The sequence below is a fragment of the Cyprinus carpio genome, chromosome B3 (genome assembly GCF_018340385.1).
Source record: "Cyprinus carpio isolate SPL01 chromosome B3, ASM1834038v1, whole genome shotgun sequence".
Taxonomy (NCBI): Eukaryota; Metazoa; Chordata; class Actinopteri; order Cypriniformes; family Cyprinidae; genus Cyprinus; species Cyprinus carpio.
Genome location: NC_056599.1, coordinates 46,571,492 through 46,592,128, shown reverse-complemented (window position 1 = coordinate 46,592,128; position 20,637 = coordinate 46,571,492). Strand labels below are relative to the sequence as shown.

At 38.1% G+C, this 20,637-nt stretch overlaps 1 protein-coding gene across 1 annotated transcript; it reads left to right on the top strand.

Moving 5' to 3' along the window:
* The first annotated feature begins 14,075 nt into the window (after window positions 1-14,075).
* On the top strand, window positions 14,076-18,309 carry LOC109089098. The gene is made up of 3 exons (XM_019103233.2): window positions 14,076-14,191; window positions 17,447-17,723; window positions 17,884-18,309. The coding sequence occupies exons 2-3, from the start codon at window positions 17,475-17,477 to the stop codon at window positions 18,307-18,309; spliced, it is 675 nt and encodes a 224-aa protein (XP_018958778.2). The 5' UTR covers window positions 14,076-14,191; window positions 17,447-17,474.
* The last annotated feature ends 2,328 nt before the right edge of the window (window positions 18,310-20,637 follow it).

The following is a 20,637-nucleotide window of genomic DNA, read 5'->3' as shown; positions in this document are numbered from 1 at the left end:
TAATCGCAATTATCATCCAAAAGAAGACATTAATGATAGATTGCTGATGATATAAAATAAAAATGAATATATAAACATGAGGCAACATTGCTAAAGCTCAATGCTTGTTATCAGATGGCTGGAGTAATGGTGAAGTCTACAACCTGTTGATCTGACTTATATGCAAATCAGTGGTAAAAAAAGCACATTGATTCAGAATGCAGCATCACGTCTGATCTTCAACAAGCCTAAAAGGGCCCACATCACACCTCAGCACCCTTCTATTTCCACTCACTCTTAAGGATCTACATCCTCTTCAGAGATCTACAAGTGAGTGATGCCTAGTGGTACCATCACAGAGAGGCACAAAATCACTTTCCAGAACATTTTCATTCATTATTCTTTACTGCTGGAATGAGCTTCCTACCCTTATTTAGAATGCAGAATCCCTGACAATATTCAAGAGACAGCAGTAAAACTCCACCTCTTCCATCAACATTCAACTGCATCCTATTAAAAAAAAGGCTTTCACATTTCCTCAATGTCTCCTCGTACTAATCCCAACGATGTCTGAAACTTTCTATTACAAGCACTTCTTGTGTTTATCTGCTTCTTTATGATGATTTGTTTGTTGTTAAATTCCTCCATTGTTAATTGCTTTGGATAAAAGCATGTGGTAAATTAATAAATGTAAATCCAGTACTTCATTCAATACAAATAATGTCAACATCAATCAAGACATAATAAATTAATTTGTTAAAAAGACCCTGTCAGATGTTCTTTTACACTTATTTTCCATGTATTTGTTACATGCCCCCTTTTAAATCCAGAGGTAGGAAGAGTTGTGTAACTAGAATAGTGGGGAGAGAATGAGAGAAACTGCCATCTCCAGGTCCCAGGGCAGATAACACAAAATGCTCAGCAACATCAGTTTTAAAGGAAAAGCGAAGTCCAGCAGCCTGGACAGCAGCCAAGGTGTTTTGCATGTATGTCTTTTCTTGTGCTTCTGTAAAAAAATCACTTGATTTATTAAAACTTTGAATTCGAATTAAATTCAGGTGACTATAAAATACAAATTGCAATAGTAATTTTAGATGTTAATCATAATGTTAGTTGTGCTTGCTTTCTCTTGACAAAATGTGTAGTTTATTCAGTCTTTTCCTGTACAACTTGCTAACATCAGTAATAGACAGAAATTGAAAGGACTCCGATGAAGTGCCTACTGCTCAATTCCTCCATTCGTAACAAAAGCCTCCTCATAATTTACTAGTTAGAATGATTTTAACAGAGTCTAAAATAAATCAAGAAATAATATTTATTTTGCCAGGCACAATAAAACAGCATTTAAAAAGAATACATAAGGTTTCGTTTTTAAGGGTGTTATTAAATGACTAATAACTCATTTACAAATGCATTACAAATCATTGATAAGTAGTTATAAATGCATGAATAAAAAATGTGATTTTTAATGCACGGGAACCTGCCAAATAGTGAGCCATTTTTAATTCACATGTTATAAAGGGTTAATAAATATAATCTTTTTTTTTAACTCAAAACCAGATTCCTCATTTATTAAATGATGTAGCAAAAATAGACTATTATAGCAAGACTGAAGGGTGTTGTATTTATTTATCTTTTCCTCATTATATCTCATGATTTGTGTCACTTCACTTTTACATGCTTTACTTAATAAAACATAATTTTGTGGCAAAACATGGAAATGATCTGACCGTTTTTATCCTATTGCTTACTATAATTATTTGTTTTGGTCAGTGTCGTTGTGGGTTTTGGTTATTTAGCTGTTGTAAGACCTTTGAAATAACTGAAATCATTTGTCGAAGTGATATGAGCATGAAATGCGGTCAAGATCTGCCTGGAACTACGTTCGCCATACGTTTCCTTGAAAATAATTGCACACCTTAGAGTGTTTGTCAGCCAAACAGATTCAAGCATTTAACGGCCCCGTAGTATAAAATAAAGTCAAACACATATATATATATTTTATTTTAAGACTGAAACTAACTAACTGACTATAATAAAAAATAATACAAATATTAGTTAGAAACCATTACTTATAGACCGGGTCCCCACTACACTAAACCGTACAGTGTGTGTGTATTCAGGTTCAAAACTTTCCATTAACACTCTACAGGACCCCACAACATCACACCAGAAATAGTGTGCAAGACTTCTGTCTGACCTCAAAACTAAAAATAACATTTAAAATAATAATAAAACGCTATTTGACTTTAAGACTGGAACTAACTTATTAACTAATTAAACTAACTAACTGAAGGCTATAATAAAGATGATACAAATATTAGTTAGCTTATAGACCCGGTCCCCACTACACTAAACCGTACAGTGTGGCTGCATTCCTCCCTCTGTATTTTACAGGAAGTGAAGTGGGAAAGAGAGGGGGAGGGATCGGGAAAGGTCCACGAGCCAGAACTTGTAGTGTGACAGCACTATATGTACAAGTACAGGATCTTTAGGTCCCGTTCCCTCTACCCTTCAAAAAATAGTCCAAGTCTTAAAGAATCTGCATCTCACATCTGTAAAAATGACAAAAGTAGACATGTGTCAAACCTTTCTCTAAAGCCAGTCACTTGCTAATGTGACTTCACTGTCATAATGTCCTTCACTGCAAAGGCAGGTTTTCCTGGGCCACAGTCTTCTTCATGATGCAGCTTCTGGTGAAGTCATGATTGTCAGTTACCAGCTGGCCAAGGGTGATGCACCTGCATCAATGCTTCAATAATAAAATAAAAAAACAACACCACATATATTAAAGAATGTTTTGCCTTACAATTAAGCCAAAAGACAAAAACTAGGGACTGAATACAAGACAATAATTAAAATGTTTACATGTAAATTTAAAAAACCTACCAGCACTGCTTGTTTTGCCAAGTAAAGTCATAGACAGTATTTTGATTGATGTCTCTTTTGTGTTCTGCTTCAAATAAATCTATCATTTCTCCTCTATATTCAACAAAATTCCCTCCAAAAAAAAATTTCCCCCCCAAGATTACAACTTTTGTAAACAATTAATGAACTATAATGATTAGACCATATACACTCCACTCCAAAAGTATTGGGACAGTGAGGCCAATTCCTTTATTTTTGCTGTAGACTGAAAACATTTGGGTTTGACATCAAAAGATGAATATCAGACGGGATTTACATGCCAGTTTTTATTTGCAGGTATTTACATCTGGATCTGACAAACAACTTAGAAGATATCACCTTTTGTTTGAACCCACCCATTTTTCATAATTTACTCTATAAAGACTTTTAAAAAGGCAATTTATAAATACTGCTTTCACAAATAAAAAATACAAATGTGTAACTGCTAAAACGTTTAAGAACTGAGGATAATTAAAACGAAAATTTACGATTACTTTTGCTTTATGTATAGCCTATGTGTATTAATTAATTTTATTTTATATATGGGTTATGAATTTAATTTATATTTAGATACAGTTTATGATTATTAATCTTAACTCAAACAATTCTAAGAATCAGAACTTTAAATTATCCATGATTATTTATTTATTAAAGAATTCAATGACCTTGGAACACACTCTTATGAAAAACTACCATAGTTTTACTATAATAAAACTTCAAAACATGGCAAATTGATTATCATTTGAAAATATCACTTCTCCGCGAGCAGGCAGCGTCTCCCCAGGAATCACTAACCTCACCCCGGCCTCTTAATCACACGCCACGCGGTGCCGGAAAATTTGCACCTTAGGATAATCTTTTCCCTCATGTAACACAAAAACCCCGTTTAAATTAAATGCCGACCATACAGTTTAAGTTTATCAGTGTTTTCGCTAGTTTTTTAATTTATTTTTTTGGGGTTAAAAAAAAGAAAGATGCAACGCTGTTATGTCACTTTGCTTTGGAACCTTCAGAAAACTTTAACTCGATTTTTCTCAGAATTGACTTCAAATAGGTGTAGCTCATTTTTCATCCAATTCAAACAAATCATACATCATTTCGAAGGTCTTTTGAAATTAAATGCTAATTGTGATTCATTTTACCAGCACAGATCACACATATACAAATACAGTATCTATCAGTAGTACAGGATCAAATTATTATTTTCCTCACTGTATAAAACAGCAACCATACATTTAATACAGGTACCACTTCTTAAAATCCAGGACTTAAGCCCTGTTTTCCAAGTTTTTTTCTTCCACAGGCTCAATACAACAGATATAATATATATATATATAATATATATATATAATATATATATATTATATATATATATATATATATATATATATATATATATATATATATTTTTTTTTTTTTTTTTTTTTTTCGTAAATTACCCTATATTTCCTCATTCATCCCACATCTTCATCCTATAGACTGTAAATTGAACCATGTAATATGAAGAGATAAAACCTACACTAAACCCAGAGCTCCTGAAATGATAGCTACTGATAACATTCAATCTTTTTCACATGACTGTACATAGGCCTATTTCTCATGTGTGCAAACCACACACACTCCTCCAAGATTAGCACTTAAGAACTTTTCAGTTATTCCAGACCTTGAATTTAAACCACTTTAAAGACCCTGTGGAAAGAAAACACATTCCAAGCAATAATATGAAGAGCAGTGATTGTATGCTGAGAAAAACAAAAATCAATGACATCAGAGACACTATTATTTTATTATTTTTATTTTATTATTTTATTTGATCTTTTTGCATGTAAAGGGTGGCACAGGACTGTAAGCCATAGTTGCAGTCAATACTGCTTTTTTTCTAGGCCTTTGTTTGCACCGTGGGTGGCTGGGTAAGTTTTTGCACCATTTATTTTTTATTTTCTTGATATCTTTGGGTTAAGGGGGCATTTCTCTGCTTAATAAACCAGCTTATGATTTTTGTTACGAGTTTGTCTATTTCTTCTGTTTCTGGTAATGTCATTAATATGGTGTCGGCTCCACGAGCGGGCGAACCCGAGGGGGTCTGGCCAGGCCACTTCTGTCCCTGTGCCCCACCTTATTGATTTCTAGCAAGAAGGATGTCCCATCACCACCCACCTCCCTGGAATGTGATTTGTACAGGAACTGACGCCCACTCTGAAAATGGAAATGCCCAAAATCTATTGAGAAAATATATTGCCCTTTTTTTTCTATGGCTATTTTTTTTTTGCTCCGTGTTTAAGTTAGGGCCAGATTTGTTTCCATCATCAGCAGGGGTGTAGACAAAAGTTAAATTATTTCCCGTCACCCATGCTGCAGCCGTAAGACCAATGCCAACCCAGACTTCTGGGGGGTCAAAACTGTGGTTAATGTATTTTTTGCAGTATTTACAAGCTTTCTTTCCAGTGATTGCTTGAAAGGCTTAGGATGGCTTACTTCTGGAACATCCTAATTGTCTTGAGGGCTGCTGCTCCTCAATAGGGCCCCAATGGTAGCATCTTGGACCCATGAGATTAGGGATGGGCGATATCTTATCGTTTGTGATATACCGGTAAAAATTCTCTCCACGATAAGAACTAGTCTTCCCGTGATAATAAAGTCTAGTTCCTGTGGTTGAGTGTTAGAACCTTTGATTAGGTTTTTATAAGGTTTTGGGTTAGTTTTCCCAGGGAACACATGTTAGGTAAAAAAAAAAAAAAAAAATGTTAGCATGAATGCACTGTAAGTCACTTTGGATAAAAGCGCGCTGCTAAATGCATAAATGTAAATGTCTAGTTATTGACATATTGTGTGTGTGACTGTGTGGAGTGAAGTGAAGGAAGGTGGACGTGAAATTGAGCAGCTCCTTCTACAATCTGGATTAGGTTTGGATAACGCTGTACAGTGCAAAAAATCGGTCTGAACCTTGAGTAAATGTACTACAGATACACATGTAAAACTATATTGCACACGTGCTAGAGTCGTTTACAAACCTGTTGTCCAACATAGATATTATTCATTCTCCATATTAACTTCATAACATAGTCGAGTGTTTAAAATAACTTATTTTTGAGTCCAGATGTGGTTTCGTATCACAGAATAAGGCAGAAATCATACTATTTTATAGCATTATTGTAATGCCACGCCAGCAGAGGGAGCCCTCGTCTGAGTTCTGACTGGTATCACTCCCTCTGCTGCTTCTGTGATCACTTCCTGTGCCATTTTAAGCCGGGTCAGGCCAAACAGGCCTTTGCGAAGTATTGCCAGTATCACTGCCTTACCGAGTGTTTCCAGTGTCTTGTTTTGATTACTGCAATGTGATTTATCGCCTGTTTTCTCTGGATTTTGCCTTTTGGATTTCCCTCATGCTTGTTTGCTGGTTGGACTGATTATTGACTTCTTGGCCTGTGACCACGACTCTGATTTCTGCCCCACATTTTGGATTGTTGAACTGCTTGCTCATTAAACTTCTGCAAATGGATTCTATACACAGGCTCTGCCTCACCCTCATTACAGAATACTTCACCTCCATTGAATCCAGTGGAATTTCCCAGCTTCAAGCGTCTTTCGCTTATCAAAGCAAGATGCTCAAGGGGTTACCAAGAACAGCTCAACAAGCTTCAGTTTGCAAACGACGCATCTGACCCCAATACATTCGATTATAGGGACAGAAGAGCACACACACGTGCTTATACGGTGGAGGTTGGCTACTGAGGGCCCTCTTCACCGGAAAATGAAAAGTGATTATCTACAACACTTGGGCTGCAATCACAGGCATGCTGATATAGAGCTACATCACACTCTTCTCATTGTCAGCTCTCTACTGTCCTGTCCCAATAAAGGCAGAAAACACCCATAATTATAACTTAAAATTAGACATTTTACAAAGGGTCACAGAGTTTCTTTTAAAAAATTTGGAGCCCTATACTGGGCACTATTTTGAACATAAATGTAACACCTGAACCTCCTCATTAGTCTTTTTGGGGGACCATTTGACTAGAATGTTTTTTTTCTTTGTGGCATTTGGGGAGGGTTGTGGGTGGGGGGTTTTGTTGTTGTGTTGATTTATTATTGTTATTATCAGACATCCTATCTCATTTTGTAACTGATAAAAATTTTATGTCTGCTAAAATTTAATAATAATAAAAAAAGAAAAGGCGAATTAATGCAATTAATGTCTAATATAAAGGCTGGTTTAAAGCACTTAATGTAATTTTCCCATTTTCTGTGACATAATCTATAGCGTGAACTATTTACTTTTATCAAGCTGTTAAAAAACATTATCTAATGCTTTTCTATATGAGCTAATTAAACGAGCAACAATGTGTTAATTACAGTAACAATGAATGAAGAACTCACTATTTGTATATAGTATATTAAACTATTAACTACAGTTAAAACTATTAGTTAATCTGTTTTGCAAATGATTTGTAAGTACTTCATTACACTATACGTACTATAAAGTGTTACCATTTCATATATATAATATATCATTATATATTTCTCCGTGTGTAAACATGAATCTTGTGAAATGTAGCAGAGCTGTGTAGTTGAAGCTGTAAATGGTAAAATAAACTTGACATTTTTGTTGCATAATTTTTTTCTAAGAAATAATTTTTATTCTTTTTTTCCGAAGTGAGGCACACAATTTTTTCCTGAAACATGGAGTTTCACTTCTTCATTTGTTGCAACTTTGGTCCAATGTGAAGAAGAACTGTCAGCAAATTTCTTTCTTGCTCATGTGTTTCTTTAGGGATGTAGCTTCACTTTAAGGACATCAGCTATTACTCAAACAGTAGCCTATAGACAAATTATTGTTTGAACTGAATTCCAGTTTTAAACCTTTTATCTGTGATTCTCTTCTTCAGAATATGGAAATAGAGGCACCAGCCTCCATAGTTAAATGTTTACCAGGGGCCAGAGTGTCTGACATCAGTTTGCATAAAGCAGCAGTGATTAGTCAGAAGGAGGCAACCCTTTATAACATACTTTCATTCACTTCGGTCTTTACCTGTTGACTGAATCTTTTTTTTTATCTTTATCTCCCTCTGTCCTTTCTTCCGACTGTACCTGCATGACTCCACAGAGCAAGGACACTGAAATGCACTTAAGTATCTTTGTTTCTATTCAATTTAATTTCTTAGGACTATTTTACTTTCCCTAGCTATAGTATGTGCTTCCAGCATATTCCTATCATCCACCACAGGCATCACACTTGCTCCAGATGCAAGAAATGGTGCAATCCCACCAATCTGCGGCATATCCACCCTCCTCTCCTCCACCTCAATCTCTGTAGGTCTCTGGAATTGCCAGTCAGCGGTGAACAAAGCTGAAATCATTCCAACCACCGCTACCCATCCTGCTATCAACATATTAGACCTTAGCGAAACTCAGCAGCTCCTCTGATCTCTCCTTTAACTACTCTTTTTCTCACACCCCTCACCAATCAGGCAGAAGTGGAGGAACAGGGTTGCTCATTTACAATGAAATTGTTTGCTTATTTACGATTGTTTTGTATAGCACTTTTCACAATACATAATGCTTCAATTCTACTTTACAGAAAATGCATGTTGTACATCGCCTGAAGTGTGTTATTACAAGTGATATCAGAAATAAACAGGTCTAAGATAGTACAGATTAAGCAGTTAGCTAATATGCACTTGAGAAGGAATTGTGAACATCTGAAGTCCTTGCGGGAGTCGGTATCATCTTTACACAGTCCTGGGGCATCTGAAGTAATCATAATCTGTAGCTACCCCGGGATCCACGTCCTTAGATAGCAGATGGAGAGTATTTAGAATTGCTGCTATTCATTACAAACATAATTTGTGTTTTGTGTATGTGCTTTCTGCCGCCGCGAGTGCCGTGTCTGCAAAGTGCATTTGCAGCTTTTGACCACTAAGTGGCACTTTAACCACAAGTTATCAAACAAGCGCATCAAAGCACATTTTCGCTAATAGACGTCAGCTTTGTCTCACCGATGTGTTACATTTGACGGCTGCAGTCAGGGAAAATGAAAGAAAAACACTTTAGTTAAAATATTTAATATTCACAGATGAAAGTTTAGTATACTTATGAAGTTATGTGTGTTTCTTAGAATGAATTCAAGCAGGATAAATGTCAAGCCTATGAGCTTGTGCTTATATTTTCTCTAAGCTACACAGTATTACACCTAGGGCTGGGTACAGAGTTTTATACTTTTTAGGTACCGACCGAATTGCCTCGATACTATCGAGTATCGAAAAATGACATGTTGTTCTGTTCCAGATTTCGATACCTAAGGAGTTAACTCGTCAATGTCAGTGCTCAAACAAGTACATATGAAATGCATAACAACACACATAAAGTCACTCACACACACACACAAACTCTTCTGTAATCTTGTTAAAATGGATTTCATAAAATTGGTATCGAAAAAAAGTATGGTTAGGAACAGTGCCTCCGCGAAACTGAGGTACCGAAATTGGCACCGGATCGAAAGATTTTGAACAATACCCAGCCCTAATTATGGGGGTAAATTGATGCCAAAACCATTGAAAACGGACAGATTAAAAGTCACAAATAGATATTACAACTTGTAAACACAAAACACAATCTACAAGTAGATCAAAAATCCGCAAACAAAGTCCTCATGAACCGCAAATGTAAAACAAGATCTACAAATAGATACAAAGTCCTCAAACAAACTCTTTGTGATCCACAAATATAAAGCATGATCTACAAAAAGATTAAAAATCCACAAATAAAAACATCCTGATTCACAAATAGAAATCAGTGACTTGTACTTGAAAACCAGAATTTGAATGAATGTAAAGTGACTTGTTTGCAGGTGAAGATTATGTTCTGTTTGTAACTGTAGTCACATTTGTTTTCAGAATTCTGACACTATTGTTTTTGCTGTTAGCGCGACAAAAATAATGCCATAATCTTTAAAAATGAAGAGACTATGAGTCAAAAATGCATATTACAATTTGTAAACACAAAACAAGATCTACAAATAAATTTTTAATATGCAAATGTAAAACACAATCTGTAAATAGATTCCAAATCTGCAAACAAACTCCTCACTTGATCCAAGTAAAATGTAAATGTAAAACAAGATCTACAAATAGATAAAAAAAAATCCACAAATAGACTCTTTTCATGATTCACAAATAGAAATCAGTGACTTGTACTTGACAGCCAAGAATTTGAGTAGATGTAAAGCAGATTTGTCTGCTTTGCAGGGAGTCACATAGTTTGTTTACGATTGTGTTGCATTTGTTTTCAGAATTTTGGCACAGCTGTTCTTTAGCCGTTTTTTCCATTAAAAAATCTACAAATGCCCTCCTCACAATTTGCAAACAAACACAGTCTAACTTGTATTTTCAAACCACTGTAAAAAGACATTCTTACACATTCTGTGTTTGCAGATCACAGGGCATTCACAGATCCCTCTGCACACGTCTACAGATCTTTTTGGCACTATCTTTCCGCAGAGTGTGTGACTACGATCCACACGTGTAGTCAGCCAATCAGGGGTATTGCTTGCCCCCTCAATAAGCCCTTTTCAAAATAAGAGCTGACACTTCTCTGATGGGTGGGCTGGGCTCACTGCCATTTACCATTGCCGGTGTCACAGCACTGACAGGTGGACAGAGCCTGGGCAGCGCTGGGAAAGGACGGACCGACCTGACGCTCACAAGATGGCTTGTCAGGTAAGCAGTCGCTCGACTAAGTAGCTGTGTGACATTTAAAGAATAACTTTATCGCACCCCAGTACGTTAACGTTATGCACTGTCGTTAAAACTACCCAGAAATCAGCTCGTTCGCTGGGGACGTATCGGCACTGTGTCCCCGTAGCATTTATGGCAAATATGTAAGTTAATGACACACTGAACATAGCATTAACGTTAACTAGAACAACCCCTCATAGTCATGCTGTTATTTAAGTTATTATCAGTGCCTGACAATTCAGCTGGTTGACTGTATGTGAAGCTGATAGTACATGGGGCAACTTTTTAAGCATTGTTGCTGGGCAATAGGAGTAGGCCTACACAAGCCCTGTCAGGGAAATTATATATTATTTTTGTATACATTAAAATATATTTAATGGTCTTCTGCAAAAAGCAGCCTATTTACAACCTATTGTTGTTCACAATTATGTCGGATGATATCCCTTGGTTTTTATGTTGTACTGATGTCTTTTGTTGATGTAGATAATGTACCTGGGAGCTGCATCAAATAACCTGTCAGCCACCACTTTGGCCTTTTTCTCAGAATCTGTGGAGCGCTTTGGATTCCCACTCAGGTCAGGTGAGATTTCATTCCACCACAGACTTTTTCAACACAATAGTTTCATGATTGTCTGCCCTGAAATCACGATGTATGGATTATATAGAAAACATAGATCTCTGCAGAAAATAATTATTGTTAATCAGTGTCCACAAGTGTGTGAAATGTTTTTGAAAAATGACATTTGATATTGCATTTATTAATTCACAGTAGTCCTATTTGTATATTGCTAGATGATTTCATTCCTTAATAATGCCATCTAGTATTTTTTTGCATGACTATTCTGTTTGACCCCCTCCCCACCCCACCACCACCACCACCACCACCACCACCACCACTACCACTACCACTGATGGAGGTAAAGATAACTGGGTCTCACAAAAAAGTTGACATCTGTGGTTGGTCACTTTCCTTTCTCACAATGTCTTGCAGTAATTATTTTAGAGATATTAAGTCAGTTATTATTATTTAATTCGAACTGGTAAGGAAATGTCATTGGCTATGCTTATCACAGTCCAGTGACAACCACAGATTCAGGTTTTCTTTTGATTTACTGTCAATCAGATAAGCATATACTGATTGTTTTCAGGATGTAAAGCGAAGTTCAGCAAATATAAGTATGAAATAAAATGCCAATTGAGTCCTAGTTTGCTTTATCCCAGATAGCAAAATTGTTCCGGGCCTTTTATGGCCCAAACACTGTTCTTAGTTTTAGCAATCATACCACCAGGAATGCAGGGCCAAAACAGTTTTGCCAAAAGCACGCCAGAAAGCTGCCAGAAAAATGCCAATGCCTTACCAGACGAGAGCCAGAAGGCCCTAAATTGGCCCATATTCATGCCATAATATCGCCATTGAAAAGCCAGATGCCTCCCGAGCACAGGCCACAACTCTGCCAGATTATATTAAAACAGCTAATTTGGCCCATAATCAATATCTGCGCCCAACAAAAACCATGCAGTTCAAAGAGAAATCAAACCAGGAAACCATAACTGCTGAAAATTAGAGTTTATTTTCAATCAACATAAACATGACCTAAATAGGTAAACATTTACAATTTTAAAAAAATTTTATACAAATAAAATGTAAGAAAACTAAATGTAAAAACATTTGATACAAAGCTTGGTTTTAGAAATCACACTTAGTTGTGTAAACCATGAAAGATTATGAACGAAACCAAGAAACCATAAAACAAAAAAAAAAAACTTATGAACGGTAGTGTATGTTCAAGTGTGGCCAGAAATGGGCCAAAGTGGAATGTATATGTGTGTGTGTGCCTGACTTTATGTGTTGGTGGGTCGCTGGTGGTGGACGACTGTGTTTTTCCTCCTCCTACCCCCCTCTCGATCGCCAGCCAAATACAACCAACGCCTCAACCATTGCTCCACCTCCTGGTTCGTGGATTCTCTGCATCCAGGAAAAAAAAAATCTACAGATAAAAGAGATTTATATAGCCGACGCAAAAAAAAAAAAAAAAAACATAGAACAAGAGTTAAAAACATACAGAACATAACTTACCTTACTTTTACTTGGCTCTTGATAGTCACCAGTGAAATCTCTGTCAGAAAATGTACAGGAACATTTGGTTTGGTCAGAGAAATGGGCTCGGTTTGGTGAACTGTGAAACCTAGCAGCTAGCTAAAGTAAGTGCTGACGCCAAGGTCTGGTGCAACTATTCAAAAACGGGACAGTTTATGCTTCTCATATCATTGCCAGTTTACACTGAACTTACCACCTATACAACAGAAAATATAATTAGGTAACTGGCTATTTGCACGATAGTTAACGGAATTACTAAAAATAAAGCATCACTGTAAAACCCGACAAGTAACTTAACTCAAACCGTTTGAATAAACGTATATCCTTAAAAACCTGACAAGTTGGGTTTACTCAAACCGTTTGAGACAACTGATTGCCTTAAACCATTTAAGTTTTAAAACTAATAGTTGTGAGTACTCTGAATTTAATTCAGTTAAATTCACTGAAAGAAGATTTACATTGCAATTAAATAATTAAGCGATTAATTGAGTGATAATTGAGCATTAGTGATGAACACCTGCTGTTAACAAACAGAATTACTGAAGAAAAGAGAGAAAGGAACTACAACTGACTTCAGACACATTTAAAGAATAACTTTAACAAACATGTTTCAAAAACACATGGTTACAACAACCTGAGAAAAAATAAACTAAGACAGAAGTCCAGGGTCAAGAGCCCAACTAAAGCAAACACTGATCTCTAACATGGTTACTTCAAATGAAACAATAAATCAACATCTAAACCTTAGTTAATTCTCAATCAGATCTTCTGTAGACGTCTGACTGAAATAAAGTCAGTCTGGTTATTAATAAGTGGAGCTGGTGATGCTGTTTGTCGGGGTTGCTTAATCAGATCTTGAGAGATTTAATGTATTTTATTTCAGTTTATTTTTTCTAAGGCTGTGTCTGAGAGAGTGAAAAGTCAGTTGTAGTTATTGTGTTTCTCTTTTCTTGTCATAAAGTTATGACAAAGACAACCTTGTCCATTAGAGGCTATATATACATATCTTTTGATAAAACTGAGAGGAAATACTTGTTTAAATCATTTCACAATCACTCCCACAACAGCAACTGAAAAATACGTTGAATCTGGCATGTTTCATATTTGCCAGAAGAGAGCCATAAAATAATGCCCCTCCCTCCACCATCTCCAGCTGCGCTACCACAGATTCCGGAACTCTTCAGGGTTGCCATCCATTTGCCAACATCATACACAAACCAAACAAATGCCAGAAGAATCCAGAAAAGGCCCGGAAGATTTTGCTATATGGGATTTTTGTGTGCAGTCACGTGGTTAACCTGTGCAGCATTACCAATGATCTTTAAACAATATGCTAAATTATTCACTGATTTAATGTTTGCAGAGTAAGAGCAGACCACGGTGTAGAGAATGTGGCAGTGGCATGCCTAATGATGTCTGTATGAGGGCCTGAGAACGGAAGCTTCATTGCAGGCAAAAGTGTGCACAACCAGAGGTAAGATCACACAAATTGGAACATAAACTCTTAAAACTGTTTTGCATGATAAACATGTAAACTATGCAGAAAAAGTAAGAAAATTTGTGTTTGGTAAATTATTTTGTGTTGTAATAATGCTTCTTAGCAATACATTTTATACCATTGGGAAGCCTGTTAATGTCCCTTTTTTGTTAAAATGGTGCCACATTTGTAAGGAACATGCATTTATGCGATGAGCAGCAGAGCTCAGTATGTGGGTTGTCCCCATTTAAAAATTGCCAAATCTTTTCTGACAATGCCAAACAGCTTTTCTTTGTTGCTATTGACCTTTATTTTGACCTTATGGACCCCCACTGTAAGCATGTGCCCTGCTACAGAGGTCTGTTGGTGTCTGCTCTAAGAATCAGCATGCCATGTTTGACTGATCTGGATAGGGCCCTTGCGATTGATAGGGCAACTTCAAGCAGGTGTTCCGCAAAATCAAGTTGCTTAATTCTTTGGAGTAAGCCCCAGTACCATCTGCAAACTTCAGGCCAAGTTCCATATAAGGGGTGATGTCAGAGACAGGCTGCTGAGAACTCATTTGCAACAAATGCTGGCTGAAGAATGGGATTCCATCCCACAACAGTGTGTGACCAGGATGATGAGCAGTATGGGGAGATGGTGCCAGGCTGTTGCGGTTTTATATGGTTCTTCCACACACTACTGACGTTCCTGTTTGTTAAATTACTAAATATTCAATGTGTCTTGTTTCGGGTGGCACAGTGGTCCAGTGGATAGCGCTGTGGCCTCACAGCAAGAAGGTCCCGGGTTCAAACTCCTTTCTTTGTGGAGTTTGCATGTTCTCCCCATGTCTGTGTGGGTTTCTCATACCATCAAAAACATGTCAGGCACTTTAGTTAGTGCCATTGCATGTGACAAAGTACCTTTCTAATTCTTCTGACTTCAATCATCCAATACACCAAACAAGAGTGAACAGCAAAGAAAAGCTGTTTGGTATTGTCAGAAGATTTGGCAAATCTTTCATAAGATGTATTGCCAAGAAGCACTGTTACTATAAATGGTACAGGATACGGTAGACATGCAGAAAGCTGGTTCTTCACGTACAGGTGTGTAGCAGGTAACTGCTACTGAGAGAAAACATGACGCTCTGAACTGTGTGCCTTATTAGTATCAGCACAGTGCACGTTCAAAAGTCTACAGCTTTTAAAGCCAGCTGACAGCTGATCCACCCGTGATCATGGGCCTGTACCACGAAGCAGGATTTGAGCTTATCGAGGTAACTTCGGGGTTAACCCTGGGTTTTCAGTACCACGACCGTGGTTCACTACTTACTGGCTGTGCCAACGAAAACTTTCATGGCTCAGTCTGTTTGACTTGGATCATCACTGTTTAATCAGCCCACCTACAAGGCTCACCTGCCAAACACCAAGTTGAATATTATTTATTATAGATTGCAGATTTTATAATCTAAAAAATATGGTTACATCTCTCATGTGCGACGGGGTGTCACAGGGTTTTGACGTCATTTTTGGGCATACATGGAGCCCTCCGTGAAGGCTTTGGTCTGCTCCACTGTTTGATCCCTGGCTTACTCCCTTGGGTAGATCTCCATGGTAACTTATGCTGAATGGCTAACCTGCTCCAGAGCAGGTTATGTTCCAGAAGAGATCAACTCCATGAAAATGCTGGCTTCTAACCAATCAGCTCCATCCACCATCTACTTTGTAGGAGATCCCACAGACTGTTTTATAGGCTGCTTTGTTTGCTGCGGTGATGTGGAGAAAGTCTTCTCTAAAGCGAGATCATCCTACAGAGACTGATTAAAAGCCTTAGGTTATTGTAGGCCTATAGGTTTTAACAGTAAGCCTACTAACTGCTTTGAAATGTGTTCAAATAAATGTTTCATATTTATTATGTGAGGATGAATATTATGAGCAGTTTGGTAGGGATATTGAAATAGACTACTACATTTTAATATGAACGTAGGCTAATTATTTTAGGTTTGAAGCTATCTTAAAGTCTATCACAGAGACTGGTCATGTTCCGCCCCACCTTTTGCAATGTGGGCACAGGTAATGAGGTGAGTTTTCAATAGCCTAGATGTTGAGATTCATTTGAGCACATTTTATGGCATGAATGGACTTTTTGTTTCGTTGTTGATGTTTGGAACACTTTTGCGAAAAATGTATCTCATTTTTTAAGTGACAAAGTTTTTCAAGGTGAGGTGAACGACACTTATTCAGTGCCCCAGTCTTTTAATGTGGAAACGTAGACACAGCCGAGCTGAAAGAATAAGGCTGATATTTTTATACAGCTCATAAGAACACATCAAATCAATGCATTATTACAGACTACATCTGTTCATTTAGGCATTCACACCATCTGCGATTTTCTCTCTCCCTGCATGTGTGTCCGCTGCAGCCATGCTACTTAGACCATGTCATATTTCTGTAGTGTTACAGTTTGCTCTTCGTCTGTAAAATATGATGCTCTACTGCCATCGGACTTGTTCATGTCTGTGATTGGTCATCTGCTGCTAACACGCCTCTTTTATTTGAACGCACTCACGGCTGGATTGGGAAACCCTGGGTTGACTTACTGAGTTGATAACCAGCTTTGTGGTACCGCTTATCCCGACCACGATTGTTAGGGTTAGTTAAGCCAGATAACAAAAACATATCCTGGGTATGTTGAACTCGCTTCGTGGTACAGGACCTAGGTGTTGCCGTCATCAGAAACAGACGTTTCTTCATGACGCATTGGAGTAAAAGGACATCTCATTTATCTAATGCATATATATCTATCTTTATGCATTTCCTTGTTTCTTCTCTCCTCGCATGTTTTCCTTTCGTCTCTTTTTATGCAGCCATTCAGGAAAACATGCAAATGAGGGAATAATGGATGCAATTAGACAATTTTGAGGTATCCCAAGTGAACATTTGTGCCAATTTTTAGAAATTGCCTCAAGGGGTTCCTGATCACTTTTATTAAAATGAGGCATCAAATTAGGCCTCTGGTCAGGGGTTTTATCAGTGCTGAAGCGTAAGATACTTTAAAACTTTTTAAAACTGATCTCTTAGAACATTTTGTTTATAGAAAGACTTTTATGGGTATTAAACATTTGTTGAATTTGTTTGCAATTTGTGTGAAGGTTATGTTTTTATTGCACAAAAATGCAGTTACTTAATTGGTAATGCAGCCCATGAAGACATTTGGTTATCACATGTAATTTCATATAATCTAATTATCTATTTTAATTTAAAAACTCAGGATTGAGAGGCTGTGGCGAGACGTGTGGATGGCAGTGACCAATGTATTTTACCACGTACTTCACACACTGGAAAATGAAGGCTATCTGGACCTCAGTAGCACCACACACATTTTTGCATGTCATTATGTGTTCTTGCCTCATCTGCAAAACAATCTGGACAACTTTTGTGAGGGATGGGACAACCACCCAATCCGGACAGAGCAAAACCTGACGCCAAACCAGCTGTGGGATGTTGGCCAAATGCAAAATCCCATTGCAGATCCAGGCAATGCAGAGGTACTTTTCCATGGCCATGTTATTTGGAAATCTTGTATTTGTCTTGAATGAGTCACTTCCCATTATGTATAAAAACAATAAAAATGCTCTTTATTTACAATTTACTGAAATGAACCACTAGTGTTTTGAGTGAAGTTTATGATTTGTCTTTATATTTCAGGAGTATCTTGTTCCTGTTATAGACTGGGAGGTGGACATCAGCCATCAAGACAATGGACACACTGGGGTGACTGTTCCAATACTGCAAAGCCCTCTGAATCCTGAGCAGATGGAGCAGCTTAGGTCAGCTATTGACTCTATGGGACCCTCAGATTCCCTTGGCATGGACATTTACATCAACACGGTGCAATTTGTCGAATCACTCACTGAAATGGTTAATGGGTGGTGGCTGCCCAACATGTGGACCAACTGTAGAGTTTTGCAACGGATTTCAAATTGCTTGATTGTCTTCGCATTTGAGATGCGCATGCTAGTACAGCAGTGGTTCTCAATTCCAGTCCTTGGGACCCCTTGCTCTGCACATTTTGTATGTCTCTCTTTTATGGCAGTGGTTTATCTGCTCTGCACATTTTGCCTAATGAGCTGATGATCTGGGTCAGGTCTGTTAAATAAGGGAGACATACAAAATGTGCAGAGCAGCGGGTCCCGAGGACAGGAATGGAGAACCACTGTAGTACAGGCAGGTGAGTGTTGCAGAGTGCGACAGCCCTAGGTTTGGGCCCTCTCTGGTTCTTTGTATTTTGCTGTGTTTTGTCCCTTTAATCCAGGTAATTGGTGGGTGGAGCTGATGGCTGGTGTGAGATGCAACAGACCTGAGCAGGCAGGGCTCAGGTGGCTATAAAGGAGCCTGCTTTATGATTTGACTCTCTTCTCCTGGCCTTCCGATATGGAGGAATTATTTGGTCAGATTATAAACTAAAAGTCTAAAACTAAAAGTCTTAAACCAAAACTAAAAATCTAAATTTGAAACTTAAAGTCCAAGTCAAAAATTAATTTGGTATTTAGGATTGGGCATTTTGTATTTAGGGTTGGGAATTTGGTATTTAGGATTGGGCATTTAATCATTTAGCCATTTAGGATTGAGGATTGGGTGGTATTTAGGATTGGGCATTTGGTATTTAGGATTGGGCATTTAATCATTTAGCCATTGAGGATTGGGCATTTGAAGATTGAGGATTGGGCATTTGAGGATTGAGGATTGAGGAGTTTATGCAAATTAGGAGGCGTGGCCCAAATACTGGAGGCTGGGTTTGAAATGGCTGGTAGCGCAGAGGCACCTTATGGACAGCAGAGGGAGCTCCCAGTGCTAAGGAGCACACTGTAATGAAGCCAAATGGAGCGCAGTGAGCGGCTTGAGCGAGGACTGTGTGATAACTTCAACTTAATGACAGCTTTGTAACATTTTGTGGCCTCAAACCGAGGCGTACAACTGATGCTTGCTGCGACACGGTAAATCACCTCCGCGAGATGAAAACAATATTGCACGCGAGGAAATGGGAGCCCGCAAGCTCTTTTCAAACTCTCTCGCGCGTGTGGCATGTTCTTTCTTATGCATAATACAAGCCCTCGCTACTTCATGATCATTCCCCAGCTGCTCATAGGCCGATCTTCTCAACTGCTCTCTCGAAGCGCTTTTATTTTTGAACGGAGGTGATTTACTAGCGGCGCCAAGCATCAGTTTATACCTCGGTTTGAGGCCACAAATGTTACAAAGCTGTCATTAAGTTGAAGTTATCACACAGTCCTCGGGCTCAAGCCGCTCACTCAAGCCCGCTTGGCTTCATTACAGTGTGCTCCTTAGCACTGGGAGCTCCCTCTGCTGTCCATATAAGGTGCCTCTGCTTTCCTGCCATTTCAAACCCAGCCTCCAGTATTTGGGCCACGCCTCCTAATTTGCATACAATCCTCAATCCTCAAATGCCCAATCCTCCATCTTCAAATGCCCAATCCTCAATCCTAAATGGCTAAATGATTAAATGCCCAATCCTAAATACCAAATTCCCAATCTTAAATCCCCAAATGCCCCAATCCTAAATCCTAAATGGCTAAATGACCAAATGCCCAACCCTAAATAGAAAATGCCCAATCCTAAATACAAAATGCCCAATCCTAAATACCAAATGCCCAATCCTAAATACCAGATTAATTTTTGACTTGGACTTTAAGTTTCAAATTTAGATTTTTATAACCTCCGTTCATCTTGAACACAGTATAAGATATTTTAGATTTAGTCGAGAGCTTTCTGTCCCTCCATTGAGAATGTATACGGTATACTGTCCACGTCCAGAAAGGTAATAAAAACATCTTCAAAGTAGTCCATGTGACATCAGAGGGTCCGTTAGAATTTTTTGAAGCATCGAAAATACATTTTGGTCCAAAATATCAAAAACTTCGACTTTATTCAGCATTGACTTCTCTCGGGTCTGTTATGTAGCGTTCACAGCACATCCGGTTGTGAGCGAATCACTTTCGATGTAACGGATCTTCTTGAACCAGTTCACCAAATCGAACTGAATCGTTTGAAGCGGTTGGCGTCAACAATAAGCATTAATCCACAAATGACTTAAGCTGTTAACTTTTTAACATGGCTGACACTCCCTCTGAGTTCAAATAAACCAATATCCGCGGAGAAATTCATTTACTCAAACGGTACTGACTGAACTGAACCGAGCCAGATAGCGAGCGAAACATTGGACTTCGTTCTCGAGTCAAGAACGGTTACATCGGTTTTGGATCACCGGTAGTGATGGGAAGTTCTGTTCTTCTCCATGAACCGGTTCTTTCGGACAGTTTGATTCAATAAACCGGTTGCGAAAGCGGTTCACCAGTTCTTTGCGCTCGGCGTAATGACTTCATTGGCGATGATTGCCCTTGATTCAAGCCTTCGGTTTACCCAGCTCATAACATTAGCACA

Excerpts from the sequence above, each read along its gene's own strand:
- LOC109089098 (XM_019103233.2), top strand. The coding sequence starts at position 17,475 with ATGGCAGTGACCAATGTATTTTACCACGTACTTCACACACTGGAAAAT. Across the intron at positions 17,724-17,883 it reads CAGATCCAGGCAATGCAGAG|GAGTATCTTGTTCCTGTTAT; the intron begins GTACTTTTCCAT and ends TTTATATTTCAG.